The sequence below is a fragment of the Spermophilus citellus genome, assembly GCF_964194105.1.
Source record: "Spermophilus citellus genome assembly, chromosome: 8".
Classification (NCBI taxonomy): domain Eukaryota; kingdom Metazoa; phylum Chordata; class Mammalia; order Rodentia; family Sciuridae; genus Spermophilus; species Spermophilus citellus.
The window spans coordinates 51205939-51225386 of NC_138189.1; the positions used below are offsets into that span (position 1 = coordinate 51205939).

The 19448-nt window shown below is 31.2% G+C and overlaps 1 protein-coding gene across 9 annotated transcripts in view; it reads right to left on the reverse strand.

Annotated features, from left to right (window-relative positions):
* EPHA5 (EPH receptor A5) overlaps positions 1–19448 on the reverse strand; it is a gene marked incomplete at its 3' end in the record, with an annotated part of 318653 nt that overhangs the window by 83080 nt on the left and 216125 nt on the right. For 6 of the 9 annotated variants that reach the window (XM_081303958.1, XM_081303957.1, XM_081303956.1 and 3 more), the window contains 3 exons: positions 15908–16032; positions 10224–10383; positions 1773–1878 (listed from right to left, as the gene is read on the reverse strand). In XM_081303958.1, the coding sequence (XP_081160084.1) occupies positions 1773–1878; positions 10224–10383; positions 15908–16032 (391 nt within the window). The remainder of the gene's footprint in view (positions 1–1772; positions 1879–10223; positions 10384–15907; positions 16033–19448) is intronic. The other 3 variants (XM_081303955.1, XM_081303953.1, XM_081303960.1) reach the window with 1 other exon arrangement.

Here is a 19448-nt window from a genome sequence, read left to right on the forward strand (position 1 = left end):
CAATACAACACAGTAATTTTTTTAAGGTTTCTTTGTTATTGAGGATCAAACCCAGAGCCTCATTCATGCTAGGGAAACACTCTGTCACTGAGCCGTATTCCCAGCACTTTTTTATTTTTATTTTGAGATGATCCAGCCAAGTTTCCCAGATTGAACTTTAGCTTGTGATCCTCTTGCCTTAGTCTCCTATGCATCTAAGATTAAGTACTGGAAATTTCATGCAAAAATTTCTATGTAAAACAAGTGCATTTGATTTATTTGATTATGTTTTCGTTTTTGTTTTGGTGAAACTTGTTATCCTTTCAAAAAAAATAGTTTAAAAAAATAGTTACCCATTCAAAAAAATGGGTAACTCTGCTTATTTTCCAGAAATGAAGGACACTAGTTAGGAATTCTCCTCAGGTATCTTCAGAGGGAGGATAAGAGGGACAAAAGAGAGCCCAGGGTTGGGCTTGGCTGGGCTTATCTGTTCTTAACGGAACACAAGTTAACTCCCTCTTAGAAGTTCTGAAAATGCATAAATTACTTTTCTAACATTAAAAGTAAGTAATGGATTACAACATATAGTCTTTAGAAAACTTTGAACACTTAAATGAACAAAGACTAGAAAAAAATAGAATTTTCAGATACAAAGAAAAAGCAAGTTCAAGGGGACTAGCAATATTATGAAGACAAAGTGTTTTCCCTGGTTTTAAGAATATAGTCATAAATCTTTTTAGGACACAGGTTACAGTATATTGAAAAATGCTTAATTCTGTATTTTTGTGAGTTGAATAGCTTATAGAGAATAAACGGTATATGAGGAGAACAGTAACAAAGTCAATATGAAAAGCTGATTTTCTGACTTTTTTTGTTGACCTTCTAGTATTACTAGGTTTGCACATTTTTGTAAGGTTTAAATATTTCCATAAAGACTTTCAACAACTTTTCTAAAATGATCAAAGACAATACCAAAATAAATTTTTGAAATGGACAGCTCTCACTACTGAGTATCTTTTCCTAAAAAAATAGCCTGCATGAAAAAGACGGAAAAATAAAAATGTTTGTTATAGGAATAGAGCCTACTTATTATTTATTTACTTATTTATATTTTATTTTTAAGGAAGGTTGATTATACTTAGTCCAAAATCAGGAAGTACCTCTAGAAAACTTCCTGTTGGGATCTACCTCTTTTATTTCAAAATGAAAAATGTAGACATGAAATATCTCTTAATACAACACTCAATGCAATTCACTCCAAGTCAGTATATAACACGATTGACGTACACAAGTTGAAATCCTGCAGAAGCTGAAAAGAAAAGTAGTCGCTAAAAATGTTCAGAAATTTTGCCAAATGCTTATTTGCCAGAATATCTGCTTTATAGAATTAGTAACCCTATTCCTCAAAAATCTCTGAGGAACAGTCATAGATCTTCCGAAACCCTAATTGAAACAGGCAAAGACATATACTTTTGAAAGGGAAAAAAAATTTCAGAATTAAAAAAAAAATCTATATTTGAAGAACAGATAGAGTTTTATTAATACTGGAAGAAGCAATAACAAGATAATACTACTCCTATGAAGACAACATACCTAAAAAAGAGAAATTGTGTGCTTAAAAATTAGCACTAATATGGACAAGACAAGGCCTAAGAAATACATCATACATTGAAGTTATTTACCTATGTACTGCTGCCTGATTTGTGTTGGGATGTGCCTAACAGCCAAATGGTCAGATCAAGGTAAGGAAGAGATCAGCTGCAAAAGTTCAGAATCACAGCTTCCTATCTTACCTTCCACTGAGAAGGAAGCCGATAACCACTGCCAACAAAATGACTCCCACTGTCACAGACACAGCAATTATAGGAATCTGGCTTTGATCACTGGAGGCTGCAACTGCTGATAGGAGACACAGAAAAGGAAGCTTGTGGTTAAAGTGATCATATGTATTCAAAGTAAGACCTACTTAATAGTTAGTGATCAATTCATGGCTTAAGCAATTCACACACCCTTGGCCAAGATTTCCCCATAACGTCCCTTCTCAAAAATCTGTAATTGAAAAGGCATCTTCAGGAGAAAATATTTACTCTCCAAATAGAAATTCAAAAGCATTACTAAGTCACTGACTATTTCCTTGTCATCATAAAAAATGAATGTATATTGTTTGCCTAGTATTCATTGAGGGACCTAAAATTTACAAGATAAAATGGAACATCTTCAATAACTTTTAACACCTTAATCTAAATAGGATGGTATTAAGTATATGCAATTTGACATTTCTAGAGTTTGATGCCACTGTTCTCTAGAAAAAAAAGTCTGATTAGATTATTCTTTTTTCTCTGAAAATCCAAATAATGTGACTATAAACTCATCAAAGTTAAATAAAACACCAATATTAAAAATATAATTTTAACAACATAATTTCAACCAGAATATAATCATGAAGTATATTTTATGAGTAGGGTTATTTTTTGAAAATTATGAAGGCAGAAATTTTAAACTTTAAGAAGCCTATACTATTCATTATATCATTTACATCACTTTTTGAAAAAGAATGGATATAAAAAAATAATTTTTATTTGACATTCACATTCTTATCTCTTCTTTTGTCCTGAGCTATACAGACACCATTTTGGACCAATCTTCAGAGCCAAATATTATCAAATGCTAGTTAGTATATCTGCTATTTAGAAAGTAAGTCTATGTCTTTACTTTCTCTTTTCTTCTGGTGATAATAGTTTCAATTCTATATCTCTTTACCTGGATTTCTCCTGTTCTCTGATGCTGAGATCTCTAATAAATAATTTGGTTATTGTCGTGTAGTATAAACAGGGTAAGGAAAAATTATCCCATCACCCAGGATTTACTCTATTAATTTCTAACATTGGATTATTTCTACAATTGCTATTCTCAGTTACCTATCTCTTCACTCACCACCTTCTCCCTCCACCCCCATAGAGGACACCAATCTAAAGAAAACCATGCAGACTTGGTTCAATGTTATATAAGTTCAATATTACTTTGAATGGATTGAAACTGCTGCTTGAATGCCCTTTATTCACTCTTTAATTTCCAAATAAAATCACCTCCACAATGATAGTATTTCTTATTTTCTCAGTGTGTTAATCCATTCCCACTTTGTGCATTTTAAAGGCCACACTTTATACAATAGAGTGTTCCGGTCATCTAGCATTAACCATCACTGTGTCTGTCATCTTGTTCTGCTTTACCTAACTACTTCTTTCTCTCCAAAGATCTTGGTTCTTTAAAGACTTTCCTTCAGGTGAGGCTATTTTTTCCATTATAGACTATTTCTTTGCAACTTACTAGCCTGAGAATTATCTCAATTTAAAAGGAAAAAGTAAATTATTTTATGTAAATATTTTGGTGCTCAGCCTGAATTTGAAAAAAAAAAGTCCAACATTTAATGGACATATAGGCCAAGGAAGTTATTTAATCTTCTAAAGCTTCATTCCTTAATCTTCAAATAAAAATATTTTTTTCTGGATCATTATCTTTCCGCTAAGATTAGAAATAATAATAGAAAACACTTAGTATAATGCTTTACTGACAGCCTTAAATACACAGTGAATGTGATTTCCATTTATTATCTCCTGGTTTATTTACCATTCTTATTATTTCCTATTTGTCAGCATCTTAACTGGGTTATATGGAATAAGCCTGATCTTGTGAAAGTCAAGTTATTAAATTCTCTGTGCAACTTTTCTTCTGCCTTTGAGGTTTATTTATTGTTTTTTACATGATATTTGCTAAACTCAATTAGTGCTCATTTTATCTTACACAGTATTGTAATAAGAAATTTTACTCTATATAACATATATATTTCATTGTAGAATCAGTATTCTTCTTGCTGCCTATGGCATTTGACAAGATGGTTGGTTTTGCCCCTTTGAAGCACTGCTTTGTAATTTTTGTTGATTCTACATTCTCACTCCCATCTTCCAAGTGAGTGAACTTGCTGAAGACTCATTCCTGATCCTTCTCACCTCTATCTTTTTCTCTCCCTGCTTCTCTTTCTCACTCCCTTTCATAGATACTTCTTTGCTCAAGGCATCAGGTGACATGAAAAATTCGTAACTCCAATGCTTATTTCTCTCTAAAGCATTGCTCTACTTTTCACCTTTCCCCCTCATTTGTATTTACTGCCACATAAGAATAATGTTTAATATTAAGGCCACCCCCACAGGCATTAACAAAAACACATCAACAAATAAGACATGAATCAAAACAATAAACCAACTGATTTGATCTCTTTCTAGTTTAACTATATTAATTCTTTCTTAACCTTTACTTGTCCATTAATAACCAAACTTTTTTACATTCCTTTCGATGTACCTCATGTATCACTTTATTTTATCTAATTATTAATTTCTTTGATTCAAATCTATATGTTTAAAATCTTGTAAGAGTGTTTGTAGTATTTTTTCTCTCCTCTGTATGTATATTAAATATCAAAAACCATAACTTTGATTATGTTTCCCTGACCAAGATATTTTCAGATTACTAGTACCTATGGAAGCACATTCCAAAATTCAGTCTAGCATTCAAAAGCCCTTCTAACCTGATGACAAGAAATATTTCTGGCCTCAATGTGACAATTTGGTAACCCTCACAGATATGGTTCTAAAAGAAGAAGGCATGATTAATCAGAAGTAGAGATAAAAATGGGGAAACCTGAAACTAAGAAAAGTATTAAATTTGCAAACAAGGTTCCTAGTAGTGTCAAATGATTTATTTTTAATAAATGTCATTATTCTGGAGCTAATTATTAAATAAGAGCTAATTTAACAATGGGTTAAAATACACTTATGTATGTGAAAATGTCTTACATTATAATAACTAATATTAAGCCAAAATTTTCAAATGTTTAAATCAATACATTTTGTGAAAGTATTGAGTAATTCTAATTAATGCTTAATTTTATAAGTATTTCTATGTTTTTATCTAATTTACACTGAAATCAGATTTTTTGTATAATATGCAATTAAAAAGATGAAAAATTTTTAAAATACATTTTAATTTGTTAACTTTTTAATTAATAATTTTCTAAGTTCTTTGGTAATTCTTAATTATTGAAAATTTCACTTGTAATGATTAAGTTATGAGATATTTCTAATAGAAAAATATTCATCAGGATTTTGTTTGCTCTGAGGGCATTAATATTTTCATTCTTATTTTAACTAAGATGAAAAGATAGAATCTACAGGGCTGTCAATTTCTTTACACTTATTTGGTGGTGGGAAAAAAATTAGGTCTAATATAAGCCATGATTTCCATTTTAACATATTGTTAAATTTATATTCTTTAAAAATATGAATATTTAGGCATTCTTGTTTCCCATTTACTTATGTATATTTGTTAAAAATTAGTCAGTTGCTGATGTAATATTGAAAAAAGAGCTGAGGAATATTTTGAAAACACCGAGAAGCAAAGTTTGAAGTAATGCAACATACTATACTAAAATGTCTATCAGTTATAAAAATTAATATATTTTAGTAAATGTCACTTTTTAAATCATTATTTACTCTCATTATTCCTAGGAACTTTCAGGTGTAGTATTTTGAGAAATCACATTTTTTACTTTGCATTGCTTCCTAGTTCCTGGTTGTAAACTTATATAATGCGTAATGTACATATTGGAACAATTAATCATTAAAACTGAACAAACTTTTGAGAGCCAGATTATAAATGCTTTTGAAGACTGAGCTGAGAATTTGAGTATTTTTTCTCACAGAATTATTATCTACTCACTTTCTTCATCAGAAAAAACTGAACAAAATTACGATTTTGACAAATAGTATGAGTTCTGGAGTCAGTGGAAAACTTTAAAACAGTATGACAGGTAAATAAGCACATGAAAAGATGTTGAATAGCATTAGCTATCAGAAAAATTCACATGAAAATCACAATAAGATACACCATCTACCTATTCAAAATGACTAGCAAAGGCATACATGGAGGCGGGGGCTGGGGCTGGGGCTCCATGGTAGAGCACTTGCCTAGCATGTAAGAGGCCCTGGGTTCAATCCTCAACACCACATAAAAGTAAACAAATAAAATAGAAGTATTTTATCCAACCACAACTAAAAAATAAATACATATAAAAAATGAATACATCAAATGCTGATGAAGATGTGGAGAAACTGAATGACTTCTGTAGCTACTCTGGAAAAGAGTTCAGCAATTTCTTGTAAAACTAAACATATAATTATCATAATAGAACCAGTGATTATACTTTTGGGATTTAGCCCAGGAGAATGAAAATTTATTTCTACACCAAAATATGTACACAAATGCTCATAGTTGTTCACAAATGTTGATTGCAAAAGCAAATATAGGAATCAGTCAGATGTTCTTCAAGAGATGGTGCATATATACCACAGAATATCACTATGCAATCAAAATTAACAAATTGAAAGCATACATCAACCTGTATTTATTGCTAGAGAATTATGCTGAGTGGAGGAAAAAAAGATTCCAAACTAAAAGTCACACGCTGTATGATTCCATTCAAAAAATTTTTTTTAAATAGCAAAAATGTTAGAAATGGAGGACAGTTTAATGGATTCCATGTTTGTTTGTTTGTTTGTTTTAATGGAATAGAGTTTTTCCTGAAAGAAGTGGATATGGTTTTAAAAGGTCAACAAGAAGGATTTCCAACATGTGTGCATTGGTTCAGTATTTTGATAGATTCATGAACTCACACAAAGGACCAAATTGCATAGAACTGAAAATACACATGTCCACAAACACTTCTATACAAAGAAGTCCAAAATAATGTGATTGAAAAAAAACCCAAAATAATGTGATTGATATCTGTGGATAGTATCAATGTGAATCTCTTGGTATTGATTCTACATTATAGTTTTGCAAGAAGTTACCATGGGGAGAAAATAACAACGTGCTTAATAAGTTCTAAGTATGATTGCATGCGATTGAATTTGAATCTACACTTACCTCAAGAAAATTTCAAATAAAATCATAATAGCATTGTTTCAGCATTTGGATTAAACAGATTTGAGTTCCACAGATAAAAAACAGATAGAAGAAAGTGATACATTAAAACTACACAACAAACAAAAATGAGATTAGTAAATCTTGGGCAAGTAGAGATTAAGATTCAGTGAGAATTTCAAAGTTTTAAGACAAGTTAAAAGAAACTGGAAAAAATGAATTACTATTTTAGCTGGCTGGTATCATTCATGGAAGGTTTATTTGTTGGTGTGTAAGTGGGGATAGGTGTGTGTTCTCTTGGTCACTACTGTTAAGCATATGGATAATAACTAAAGTTTGGGAAAGAAAAAAAAATGAGTGGAGATTTCCTATCCCAAATTCTCATATAAAACAATATTTCCAAAATAAATATATTTGCAGTCCTGTTTTACCACTATTTACACTTGGGTTTAGACCCATATTTTTTACTTAGAAGATAAATGGATAAAAGAGAAAAGTCTTCATAACAGTTTCACCTCTAGTAAATAAAGAAGTCAAGTTTTATAAAGACCTGTAATAAATTTTTAAATATAACCAAATGAATAACATGTCAGCATTTTATTATGAATTAGTTAATTAAAAATTATTTTTTAAGTAATTTTGAAATAATATTCTGTACTTATTTGAAAGATGAAATAGATTTTCTTTACCAATAATAACTCTTTAAAGCCAGTATTCTTAAATTTCAACACCAAATGAAAATCACTGATAAACTTAAGGGGAAAAATACAAGAGCATTTAAGAAATTATAATCCTTGCTTTGGAGATTTGGAGAACTTTTGGGGGAGGGAAAATAATATGTTAAAATTAATTTATGATATTAAGTAAATGATGCACAATAAAATAATTATCACAATTTCACAAAAGACTACAATAATTATTGTGAAGTGAAAGGCATATAACACAAATGTTATTGAAATTCTAAATGGAATTATTGTTTTAATTATCATGCATTTTCTCTGATTACCAAAAAACTACAAACTGTGAGGAAGAAGGGGCCATGTACCTTACAAGTATTTGAATCACTCTCAATACTTTGAGCAAAAAGAATTTTGATATATAGGAAGCCATGAAAATAATTTTTAACCAGTAAACAAAATTATTCTAAAATGGGGTTTGAAGCAAATATTTTTTCTCTTAAACAGACTATATTTTTGTACTTTCAAGGGTAGTTCCTGTGTATTACTCATGTTGATTTCTCTGGAACCCAACAGATCTTATTATGTAATAGACGCTTATACAGTTGTGTTGAATTATATAGAAAGAATTCTCATGTAAAGATCAAATGAGAATGATACATAATACATACTTTCTACAAAATAGAAATGCCTCCAAATGCTTACATATATGAACACAAACTCAAGTAAAAGTAAGAATTTATACTACTAGCTGTGAGTAGTCAGCCCTAAAACATTGTCATTATTTATTAACAATAACATTAAATTCTACTTTTGTGGGAAAAATATTTGCATGATATTTCTTTTTCTCTAGAGAGGATTTAGAAAAAATTTGAAAAGCATATGACCTCAGGTGAGACTCTGTAAAAGTATAACTGACCTGAATATATATTAGTTCTCTTAGTGCTCTGATTGATCAATGTTGGCATGCCTGGAAATGAGTATTTAATAAAAAAAAAAAAAAGTACAGGGTAGAAAATTGAAAAGTCAGAAAAAAAACTACTTCATGAACATGGCAACATCTACAACTAAGTAGAATTTAATATAAAATGAATTTTTCATTTGTATAGTTATCAAAGCATTCAAGCATATTTTGATATTATATATAGTTTTGTACCCAGAATTGGGAGACTACATAAGCAAGTGTGCATTAGTATTGATACCTTAAAAAAATGAAGGCTTATTAGGATGGCCATCTTATATAGCATGTCTTTTTTTCATCAAAAATCTGTTTTACATTGAAGGTAATATTATTACCAAGTCTATTGAGAAACTTTTCTGGAAGTTAGGCACTGGAGATTCAAATTTCAGTGATTTTAACTAGATATCAGTCATGGAATATTCTTTTGCATAGAAAAAAATAGTTTATAATTTTTATTTTATTTATTTGTTCATTTATTTATTGGAACTGGGGAGTGAACCCAGGGATACTTAACCACTGAGCCATAACCCCAGCTCTTTTATTTATTTCACTTAATTTGAGATGGGGTCTTGCTAAGTCACTTAGGGCTTTGCTAAGTTGCTGAGGCTGGCTTTGAACTTGCAATCCTCCTGCCTCAGCCTCCCCAGCCACTAGGATTACAGACATGCACCAATATACAAGCCTCATTGATAATTTTTTCATGACACTATTCTCTTCCATTTACACTATTGAAAAAATTCTTTCTTCATAATTTAGTTAAACATATTAATTAGAAGTATATCTTGATTTTCTAAATGTTATGAATATTTACTTTAATAATCATTTAATAATTAAAAAAGCAAACCAATAACTAAATTCTCATTTTTGTCTTCTTCATTTTAAAATCACTAATTTTTACATAATTTGGCTTTAAAAAGTATATATATACACTCTTGACATTTTGCAGCACTCCTGTGTTATTTTCTTCATAATGAAATTTAATAGTATTCGTTCTTTCATCTATAAAAAGGTAAAGTTATTCATTTTTTCCAATCTTGCTTTTATTTTTAGGATAAATTAGTAATCTCTATTTTTTGTTGAAGTTAAAAGGAAAAAATATGCAATTTTGTGGGAAAATAAAAGAATACCAAAAGTAAATTTGGGAAACATTTCCAGATTCTCCACTCTAAGATACTGCAAAATATTTAATAAATATATTTTTAAGAAAGCAGATAGGTTACTGAGAGCACCATTTTCTTGCCAAATTCAACATCAAGAAAGCCGAGGAATTTTCTTTTCTTAAACTAAAGTAGCATAGTTCAACAAAACATGTAAAAAGTAAATGGCAATAATTCAATAAAGTATGGCAGCAGTGGAAACAAAGTCTTTAGATGCAAGCTTTAAACATTTCTTAAGGATCTCCTGATTTACCATGTCCCAAAGGACTAAATGCAATGAGGAGCGGGACCCCAAGTGTTAACCTGCTGACCTACCATAACAGCATGACAGATGCTTCCTACCTGAAGGGTCACGCCTGGGAGAGAGGGAAGGAGAGTGAAACTGACAGAGTGCCCAGAGAGGGTATTGATCCACTGACTCTTTTCTGTTAACCATTACAGAGACATGAGTTGACAGTAATTAAAATGACTTACACACTGGGATGGTTTCAAACTCAAATCTTCGACTGAAGACACCATAGCCTGCTGCTGTACGTGCTCGAATTTGGAAGACATACACTGAAGCTGGTTTCAAGCCCTCTGCAGTAATAGTGGTCTCTTTCGATTTGATAATTGTGTAGCTGGTCTCTTGGTCCTTGGATTGCACATGTACATACAATAAAAAATTCAACATATGAATTACTAATGACAAAACTTAGAAATGTATATTAGAAATGAACTAGAAACCAATGAACTTTCTATTAGCTCAAACCTATTTTGGAAAAATCTCATACACCCTCACTGTGTTTTTTTTTTATATATATATATATATATAAATATGATCTTACAATGTTGTTGGAACTTGAGGTTTTGAAAGTAACATGCTTTCTACTCATCCATAATATATGCTCATGCCCTTGACAAAAACAAAATTTTAAAAATCTTAAAAGGCAATTTTGCAGGAGATTATTTCCAGACTTTATTTTATTATTATTAATGTATGCTGGTTTTTCTCAAAATGTATTATTGGAATGTATCTAACATGTTGCCTCTTCATAGAGGAAAACTGACAGTATTTCATATATGTTTAGTCTTAAGCTTTAAAACTTCAGTGAATTAAATTTTTAATTATATTTAGAGCTTAGGGGAGAAATTAGTACTGTAACAGGGAATTTTTATTTCAATTCACTCTGCCTAAATAGTTAGCATTAAGGAGAACACTCAAATAAAAAAATACTTTTTATTTTCCTTTTAAAAATTCGTATTGTATGCAAGGGGTATGGAAAATACTGAATGGAGATAGAGCAGGAAAGAAATGACTGGAAAAACAAGTTTGGAAACTTAAACAAAAGATAAACTGTCCCAATTTGGGCTACTCACAGAAGTCCACGCTAACCTTCCAAAGCTCTCTGAGGTTACTCATTGGCTTTAGAGTAGATATTGAAATCACTGGCTAAAATACAGCAGGTTAATTTTTACTTTTATCATCAAGTTTATTTATCTGTACAACTTGGGGTAGGAATTTTTGCTTGAGTTTTCTCACATAAATGTTGTAAGAACGAAACACATAATATGTGTGAAAACACATAATAAACCAAAATACATTTTTAATTTTCATAATTATTGTTTTAAATGTTTTCTCTTTTTTTCATAATTCAGTACGCCAAAGTTGACTTCTAGCCACTTTTTATACCACCACCAATACTATTTTAAGCAATTTACTGTTCCTTATTTAATATGTTTAAGCATATTAAATATCTCAGAATTAAGTATACCCAAATTACTCTCTAAATAAGAATGGTCTAATTTCTAATTGAAATAGGTTTTTGAGTTCATACTAGATACATGGCTAATTTTACTTTTTTAACGCATAGATTAATTTAAGTGTGTAGTCTTTTAAAGGCTTAGGAAATTTTATTTCAATTTTGCAAGGAAATTCAAATAGGTAAATCCTACAAAATCCTGAAAAACTGTACCTCAAAATTTCATTTTTTTCATCAACAAACATTTATTTATCTTCTTTCTCCTATGAGCTCTGTTGTCCCTTCTACATGCTAGGTTAAGAGCAGTAAAAGGCAGATGATTTCTTGATGTGTTCCTCTGAAATATTGTAAATAGCTTTTATTTTAGTTACTGATTGTTCTGAGAATACTCATATTCTTGACTCACTAAACCTGATAATATTGTGTACTATTTCTCAATATTATTCAGTTTAATATTTACATCCCAGCTTGGTTATGATTAAAATAGTAGCTTTCAGTAATACATGATTAAATATCTGGTTATTGATATCATTTCCAATTGATAAAAGGGAATTTAACTTGGGAAAAAAATCTAGCCAAAAGTAATGTGGGATTTTTATAAATTTGATATAATTATGGATTTTACACACAATGTTAGCACATATAATGGGAAAAATTTTTAAAAGTGCAAACATAACAGTGTTAGAATTTCAGTCATAACAAGTGTATTTGCAAATATGGGTACCAACTCTGGAGCCATTTTTTCTTCTTTACAGTGATGATGAAACTATTTATCAAGATAACTGGGAGGAGATATGATAGAAATGAAACACATAGCACCAAGTATAATCTCCACAATATCATAGAATTTTAAACTTAATTTGGGTATTCTTAACACATAAAATGATGGTAAATTCTTCTTCTGCAAAGGAAAAAAAATCAAAACAAATTTTAAAAGCTTGCATGGTTGTAAATCCTTACTATTAAAGGTATAGTGAGTACATTTTGTAAAAAATTTTGGAATTATTAGTTTTGGAAAAAGGGAAACAGAATTACAAGAAAACTGAAATGCTACTCTGTGAAATAATGTGAGATGCAATTCAAATTTCACAAAAAGACAACATTCTGGCATTATTTAATTATTAACATTATATCTCAATTGTTCCTTATCTAGAGTATAATTATTCATTGTCTTGCTGAGTTAGCTGAATGCAACTATTAAAGAGAATTGAGCAAAACATATATCTAATAGATCAAGATCAATGAATTCACGTTATTAATGATCTAAATATCTTCCAAAATTTCTTTCTATTTCACTCCTTTAAAATACTCTTATGTTATACTTTTCTTCATCTCACAAATTCTGTATATACCTCTTCAATACCCACAATTACCAGGCTTCCAAATCCTTGGTTAGGGCATTGGCTTTTGCTGCCTTCCTGCCCCAGCTGAGCAAATGAGCTACATTCCCCAGCTGCTTAGCAAACACTGTTCACATGTATAGAGGGGAGGAACTCAGCACAAGGAGCCAGCTGGCAAACACCCTGCTAAGGGGCAGCTTCCCTTCTCCTCTGCCTTTAATTAAAGGATGGCAATAGGCCCATTACCACACCAGAGCAGAGAAGCCCAATGACCTCTATTAGAGCAAGGCAATCACAGGCAGAAATGCCAGCTGGCAAATGCATGTGCCCTGGAAAGCTCTGCCACCTGTGTCTGGCCAAAAGCCATTCAATAAAATGGTGGTGTCATTTTGAAGGTTCTAAATGAGCTCTGGAAATCTACCAAGACCCCCACCTCAATACATGTTATAAAAGCTCATTATCCTTGTATTTTTTTCTTCTTTTTCCTAAAAGTGTTTTTTTTTTTTTTTTTTAATCTTTTTGTGTGTGCATGGGTGTGCTCAGTAATCTGGCTTGATCAAAGAACAAAATCATTTTAAAATAAATATAATCCAAAAATAAATTTGATCTCTAAAGACAATCATTCCTCCACATGGATTAAATACACTAGAAGAAATATTAATAGAAAAGGAATCCTGCTTATCACTTGTTGATTAACTCTTCATTCTTATAGAAGCAGCAACTTGAAGAAAAAAAAGAGGGCTAAATCCTTGTTCCTTCTGAATATCCAATGGAACATTTTATATATATGGTGGGAATTGGTAACAAAAATAATACAAGTTTACTAATAAGAAGAAAAAGGATGATTTCTTATTTTTGGCATAAAATAAGCCATTCATTAGTCCAGTTGGTTGATTTACTAGAAAAAAAAAATGGAGGCAAACAAAACCTTTGTCTTCCTATTGTTAATTTTTCTTTCATCTAAGACATAAGAATATATTCAAACACAGAGTTTTTGCCATTTAATTGTTGTAAATTTTCATGATGCATTTCAGCTTTCTTGAAAATCCACTTTAATAATAATTAAAATTTTAACTTTAGAGAACATACAGCTGAATTTAACATGTGTTTGCAAATATATTTATATGTGTGTGTGTGAAATTATACATACATTTTCATGCTTATAGAGAAATAAGGCTTACAAAAACTTAATTAGGGAATATAAATGTAACATTAATTTTACAAATTATTTTTAATAGAGTAAGTATTTACATTGTAATTCTCTGAAAACTGCATGCTGTTTTTGAGTATAATCACAGACAAAAATGAATCAGTAAAATGTTACTACATTCTACTACATTAATTCCATTTTTGTCAATAAGAAGCTTTGTAAACTATATCTCAATATAGGTTGTTATATAAGTATTTTCCTTGCAGCACTCTTAGTGAATAATACATTTGGGAAACATATTTTTGTGAAATTTAAGTATCATCATTTATACTCCCCAATGATCTAATGTAGGTAATGCTACCATTAAGTCATTTGTAAAAAGATGATTATTTCAAAAGTAGCAATTGACAATTCAATTATTAACAAAATAAATATATGGGGGCTGAGGATGTAGCTCAGTGGCAAAGCAGTTGCCTAGCATGCGTCAAGCTGGTTTCAATTCCAAGTAGTACAAAAATAAAACAAAACAACTAATGAAATCAATATATGAACATTGCTGAGGCATTCAAATTATAGAAACTACATGTAGATAGCTCTCCTGCTCCCTGCCCCCTACTACTGTTTTATACTTTGTTGTGTCTTTTCCTAGTTAATTGCTGAATTTATGAACAAAGGAAGCAGTTTTTAAAATCTTTATAATACTCTGAGAAATTAAAATTTGACATATTTACTTGAACCCTTTTTCTATGCATATGCCTAAAATCTTAGACTTTTAAGTTGTTTTCACTAGTGTTCTATATGATGATGAAAAGAACCACTGTCCTCTCCCCACTTTTTTCCATTATCTTAAGTTGAGCGATTTCCTTGAGTATTGTTGAGTAACTTTTTGTACTATCTCCAATTTTCTTTGTTCTTTCCTAAAAAGTAAGGAGTGATGTCTCTGTGCTTTTGGGGGAAAAAAATGAGCTTCTCTTTGGGGATCTATTTGTTCACACTATGTCTGTGTTATTTTCCACTTGTATTTCAATTGAAACAGCACTTTCTGTTCAAGGTCTCCAGTTCACCTCTTAGAAGCTGGCTTGGGCACATATATCTAGCTCCTTCCCCTTTGTTAAAATTCAGGTTGTTCTAAGGAATATATGTCATTCAGTTCCAGGCTGTGCAAAACTCACACTATAATAAGGTGTGGTGGAAGACTAATGGTGGCTACATATCTTGGCCACATACTCTTGTCCAGCTTTAGAAGTTTAAAGTTTATCTTTAGCTCTCACCCATATGATTCCACTACCTATAGCTTATTTGATTGTGGATTCAAAAAAGAAGAAGATGATTACTATCCTTAGATCTCAACAATTAACTATAAAATACAAAACAGTGAACCTAGGAAAGAATTTAGGGAAAGAGAGGAAATCAAGATGTAAGAAATGCATTTCTAAGAATTTAGTAGCCTCAAATTTTAATGTAAGATTTACATGACAGTGTTAGATACATGTTAGGAGACTGAAAAAATTCTATGTCACCCATGCCTCACCTACCCAGCCATCCTTAACCATACAGTATTGTGGCAATTTACTGGCTGTCAGTACACACAGTATTCCTCGTAGCATGCTGCATTTGCTACTGAAAAGCAATAGCTTAAGAGCATTCAACACTTTCAAAATGTCCTATGACTTCATCTTTCATGGGCTGTGAAACTAGTTAAGCTGACGCTAGACTATATGGGGGTATCCAGGAGCATAAATTACTTGCAGCAGAACATGAATAGAGTGCTCCCTGTACACATCTAGCCTCAATCATCATGACTGCAGAATCAATTGTCATTGATTTACACGTAAAAGTGCAACATACTCTTCTATAAATTGGATAATTATGGTTGCTAAAATGGAAAAACAACGGAAAGGGCATTTTTAATTCTGTTATTCCCACCTTCTCAAAATATTTAATTTCATACTCCAGGATGATTCCATTGGGGCGATCCGGCTCTTGCCAAGACAAAGAAATGCTGTTTTTTGCAATTTTTCCCTTTTTCACATTGGTGACTGGAGAGGGGGCTGCAAAAGAATACAAATAAAGAATATCATGATTAATACAGCCCTGAAATATAACCTCTTCTGTGTATTATATGTACTAGCATTTTTGGATATCATATCATAAAAATCACAAATGATTAAATTTTCTTTTAATCTGGCAACAATTTGACTTTCTCTATATAAGGTGTTAAAGATTTCCAGGTTTAGCACACACTTTTAATCCCTGAGGTTTGGAAAACTGAGGCAGGAGGATTGCAAGTTCAAATCAGCCTTAGCAATTTAGCAAGGCCCCAAGCAACTTAGTGATACCCTGTCTCAAATTGAAAAATAAAAAGGGTTGGAGATATGACTCAGTAGTTAAGGGCCCCTGAGTTCAATCCATGGTACCAAAAAACAAAATAAGATTATTAAGTGTTTTACAAATATAAACTAGCTAACCACCTTGTGAAGTGTCTCATAATAAAACTGTAGGAACATAGAATTTTAGGTCTTCATTATCTCAATACATTTCAGAAAGAAGTATAAAATAATTTACTTTTATATAGAAAAAAGACCTTATATCTTCTGTTTCTAAAATTTATGGATTCTTTTTAATGTATGGACTCTGCATAATACAGATGCATGATTACCTGTATTACCACATTTTCACAACATTAAAGCTCTTGAACATTTATTATTATAACATTGGGTCCTGTAGTTGTAAATAAATTCATATATTAAATCTAGTCAAAGTTTTCCTTAAAATGTTACTAAATATGCCATATATCTTGAAATCAACAGCAAAGAGAATAAATGATTTCTTTGATTTCCACTCGCCCCCAATTACATTATATCACAGTCACTTGCAATGTTAATTATTATCTGCTTAGAGTCTGAGATAACTACTTTTCTAATAAAAATAGAAAATGTGTATGAGATTTCACATACATTTAAGATATGAGAGTTCACAAAACATCTGGATCTATGAGTCAATGTCCATTTTTTCAATCTGCTGAGACTTGTATAGACTTTGGGTTTGATGTAGTAAAGAATTGACTAATATCTTTTCTGATGTAGGTTACCTTTATTTTTGCAGGGTTTACCTTTTATAAAAGACATAGGAAAAACTATCATAAACTATCATATGTGTGTGTTTATATGCAGTCATCCCTCATCATGCACAGAAAATTGGTTTCAGGACTGCAATCAACAACATGCACTGATGATCAAATCCTTATAAAAATGGCATATAGTATAGTTATTTGTCACACATATAAGACTGATTATTGGGTCCTTGTGTTGACTAGTGAAGCCATAGATATCTTAGTTTATGTTAAAAACACTCTTTGATGTTCACACATTACAAAGTCACTAAATAATGAATTTCTCAGTTCTCATTTAGCAGCACAAGACATTTACATATAACATACATATATCTCATATACTTGTCTTATCTATATTTCTTATAACATGTAATAATATGTAAATATTGTATAAATAGTAAATGTTCTATTGAAACATTCTATTGCTTAGGGAATAATGACAAAAATCATCTGTGCATGTTCAATGTAGATGCATTTTTTTCAAAATATTTTCAAGTCATAAGTTGAAAATGATTGAATCCAAAGAAGTGGAATTTACTGACATGGTGGGTTGACTTCATGTGTTCATGTGTGGATAGAAAGACAGACAGTATTTTCTATAATGTAAAAGATGTCAGCCACAGTGAGTATTATATAATCAGAGGAACAGCCCCATCTAAGTAGTAAGGAACACCTGGTGAGTTTAAATTACATAAATGCACACACACACATCCACAAACACACACACAAACACACTTCTGACTATTTTGCTTTTTATTAGCTTTGTCCAGACAAAATAACACACTGTGATTTGTCATATTCAATTTTTTTGGACATTTCCAGAAAACAATCTAGAGGTACCACTCTAGGAGACTAGAAGTACCACTTAGAACAACAAACTGCAAGAACAATGTTTAGAAGGAATGCATGTTAGACCCAAAAAACAACACAGTTAACTTGGGATGGGGGAGAGGCTGGTTATTTTAAAGGAAAAGAAAGATCATTTCACCCTCTACTTAAAACTCTCCAGTGATTCTGCATCAACTAAAGGGGAAACCCAGCCGTACAGTGTGTACAAAGATCATGGTTGTCTGGTCCCAGCATCTTCTTGGCTTTGACCTCTTGCTGTTCTTCACCAGCTCTGCTCCATACTCTGTGACTTGCTGTCCTGCCACACTCCTGCTGAAGGATATGTATACAGGGCTTTCCAGCTTTCAGAAGTGCTCTCCCCCAGCTTCTCATGGCTCCCTCCTTCACCTCCACTGAGTTTCTCAGAGAGGTCATTCATGTCTACTCAACTTACTCTAGTAAGTGACTCTCATCTCCCATCACCTCTACATTCCTTTTGCTTCTTTAGTCTTGTTTTTCTCCATAGCTGTTATATATCACCACCTGACATACTACATAACTTAAGTATATTTTTGTTTGTTTCAATCCTTCCAACTATAATGTATTTGATAACAGCAGAAATATTGATTATTTTGTCCACTCTTGAATCTCTAGCATCTAGAACAATGTCTAGGACAGAGAATATGCCAAAGAATATGTGCAGAATGAATAATTTTTTGTCATTTTTGATCAATTACAACAAACTAAAAAAATAAATTTTGAGTAAAATATATTTCTTTCAATGAAAATACAAATCTATATAAAATATGTAATAGAGCAATATTTAAGTACAGTAGTTAATGTTTTATATACCAATTTTTATTCTCTTAATTTCAGAGAGTGGTGATATTTTGGTGCAGAGGATGCACATTCTCAGCTTTGTCTTCTTAAAATGTCAGTTTCACAAAGTTTTTTTTAATACTATAGGACACAATGTGTGCATAAAAAAGCCCAAATAGTCCACATGAAGTATTGAAATGCAGTATTGAAATGCAGTTTGTTTACTTCCATGGAAACAATAATTGACTGGCAGTTCTCACAGTAACATTCTAGTATAAGTTTGAAGTTAGTTCCTATTGATTCCCAGTGAGGGTAGTCATGCCCTAGTTAGCACTGAGGATAAAGCATCCAAAAAAAAAAAATATATATATATATATGGCAAAAGGTTAAGAATAAGCTTTGGACCCCTGGTCCATTGTAGCATTTGTAACAAAACAGTAAATTTACTAAAGTAGTAAGAGAGGACTAAGGAGAACAATGGATTTTTTAATGGATTTGTTCAGGAATGAATTATCTTATTTTCCTATTATCACTGTATATTTATTGCATTATATAGTAGTGTAAATACAAAGCAAACCTAAGTCTTCAAAGTTCTTTCCTCACTTTACTAAAATACAAATATCATTTTAGATTAGCACATTTCCTAAAGATAGCAGTTTTCACCTAATGAATTGAAGGTATGGCCGATTTTCTATTCATAATAAAAAA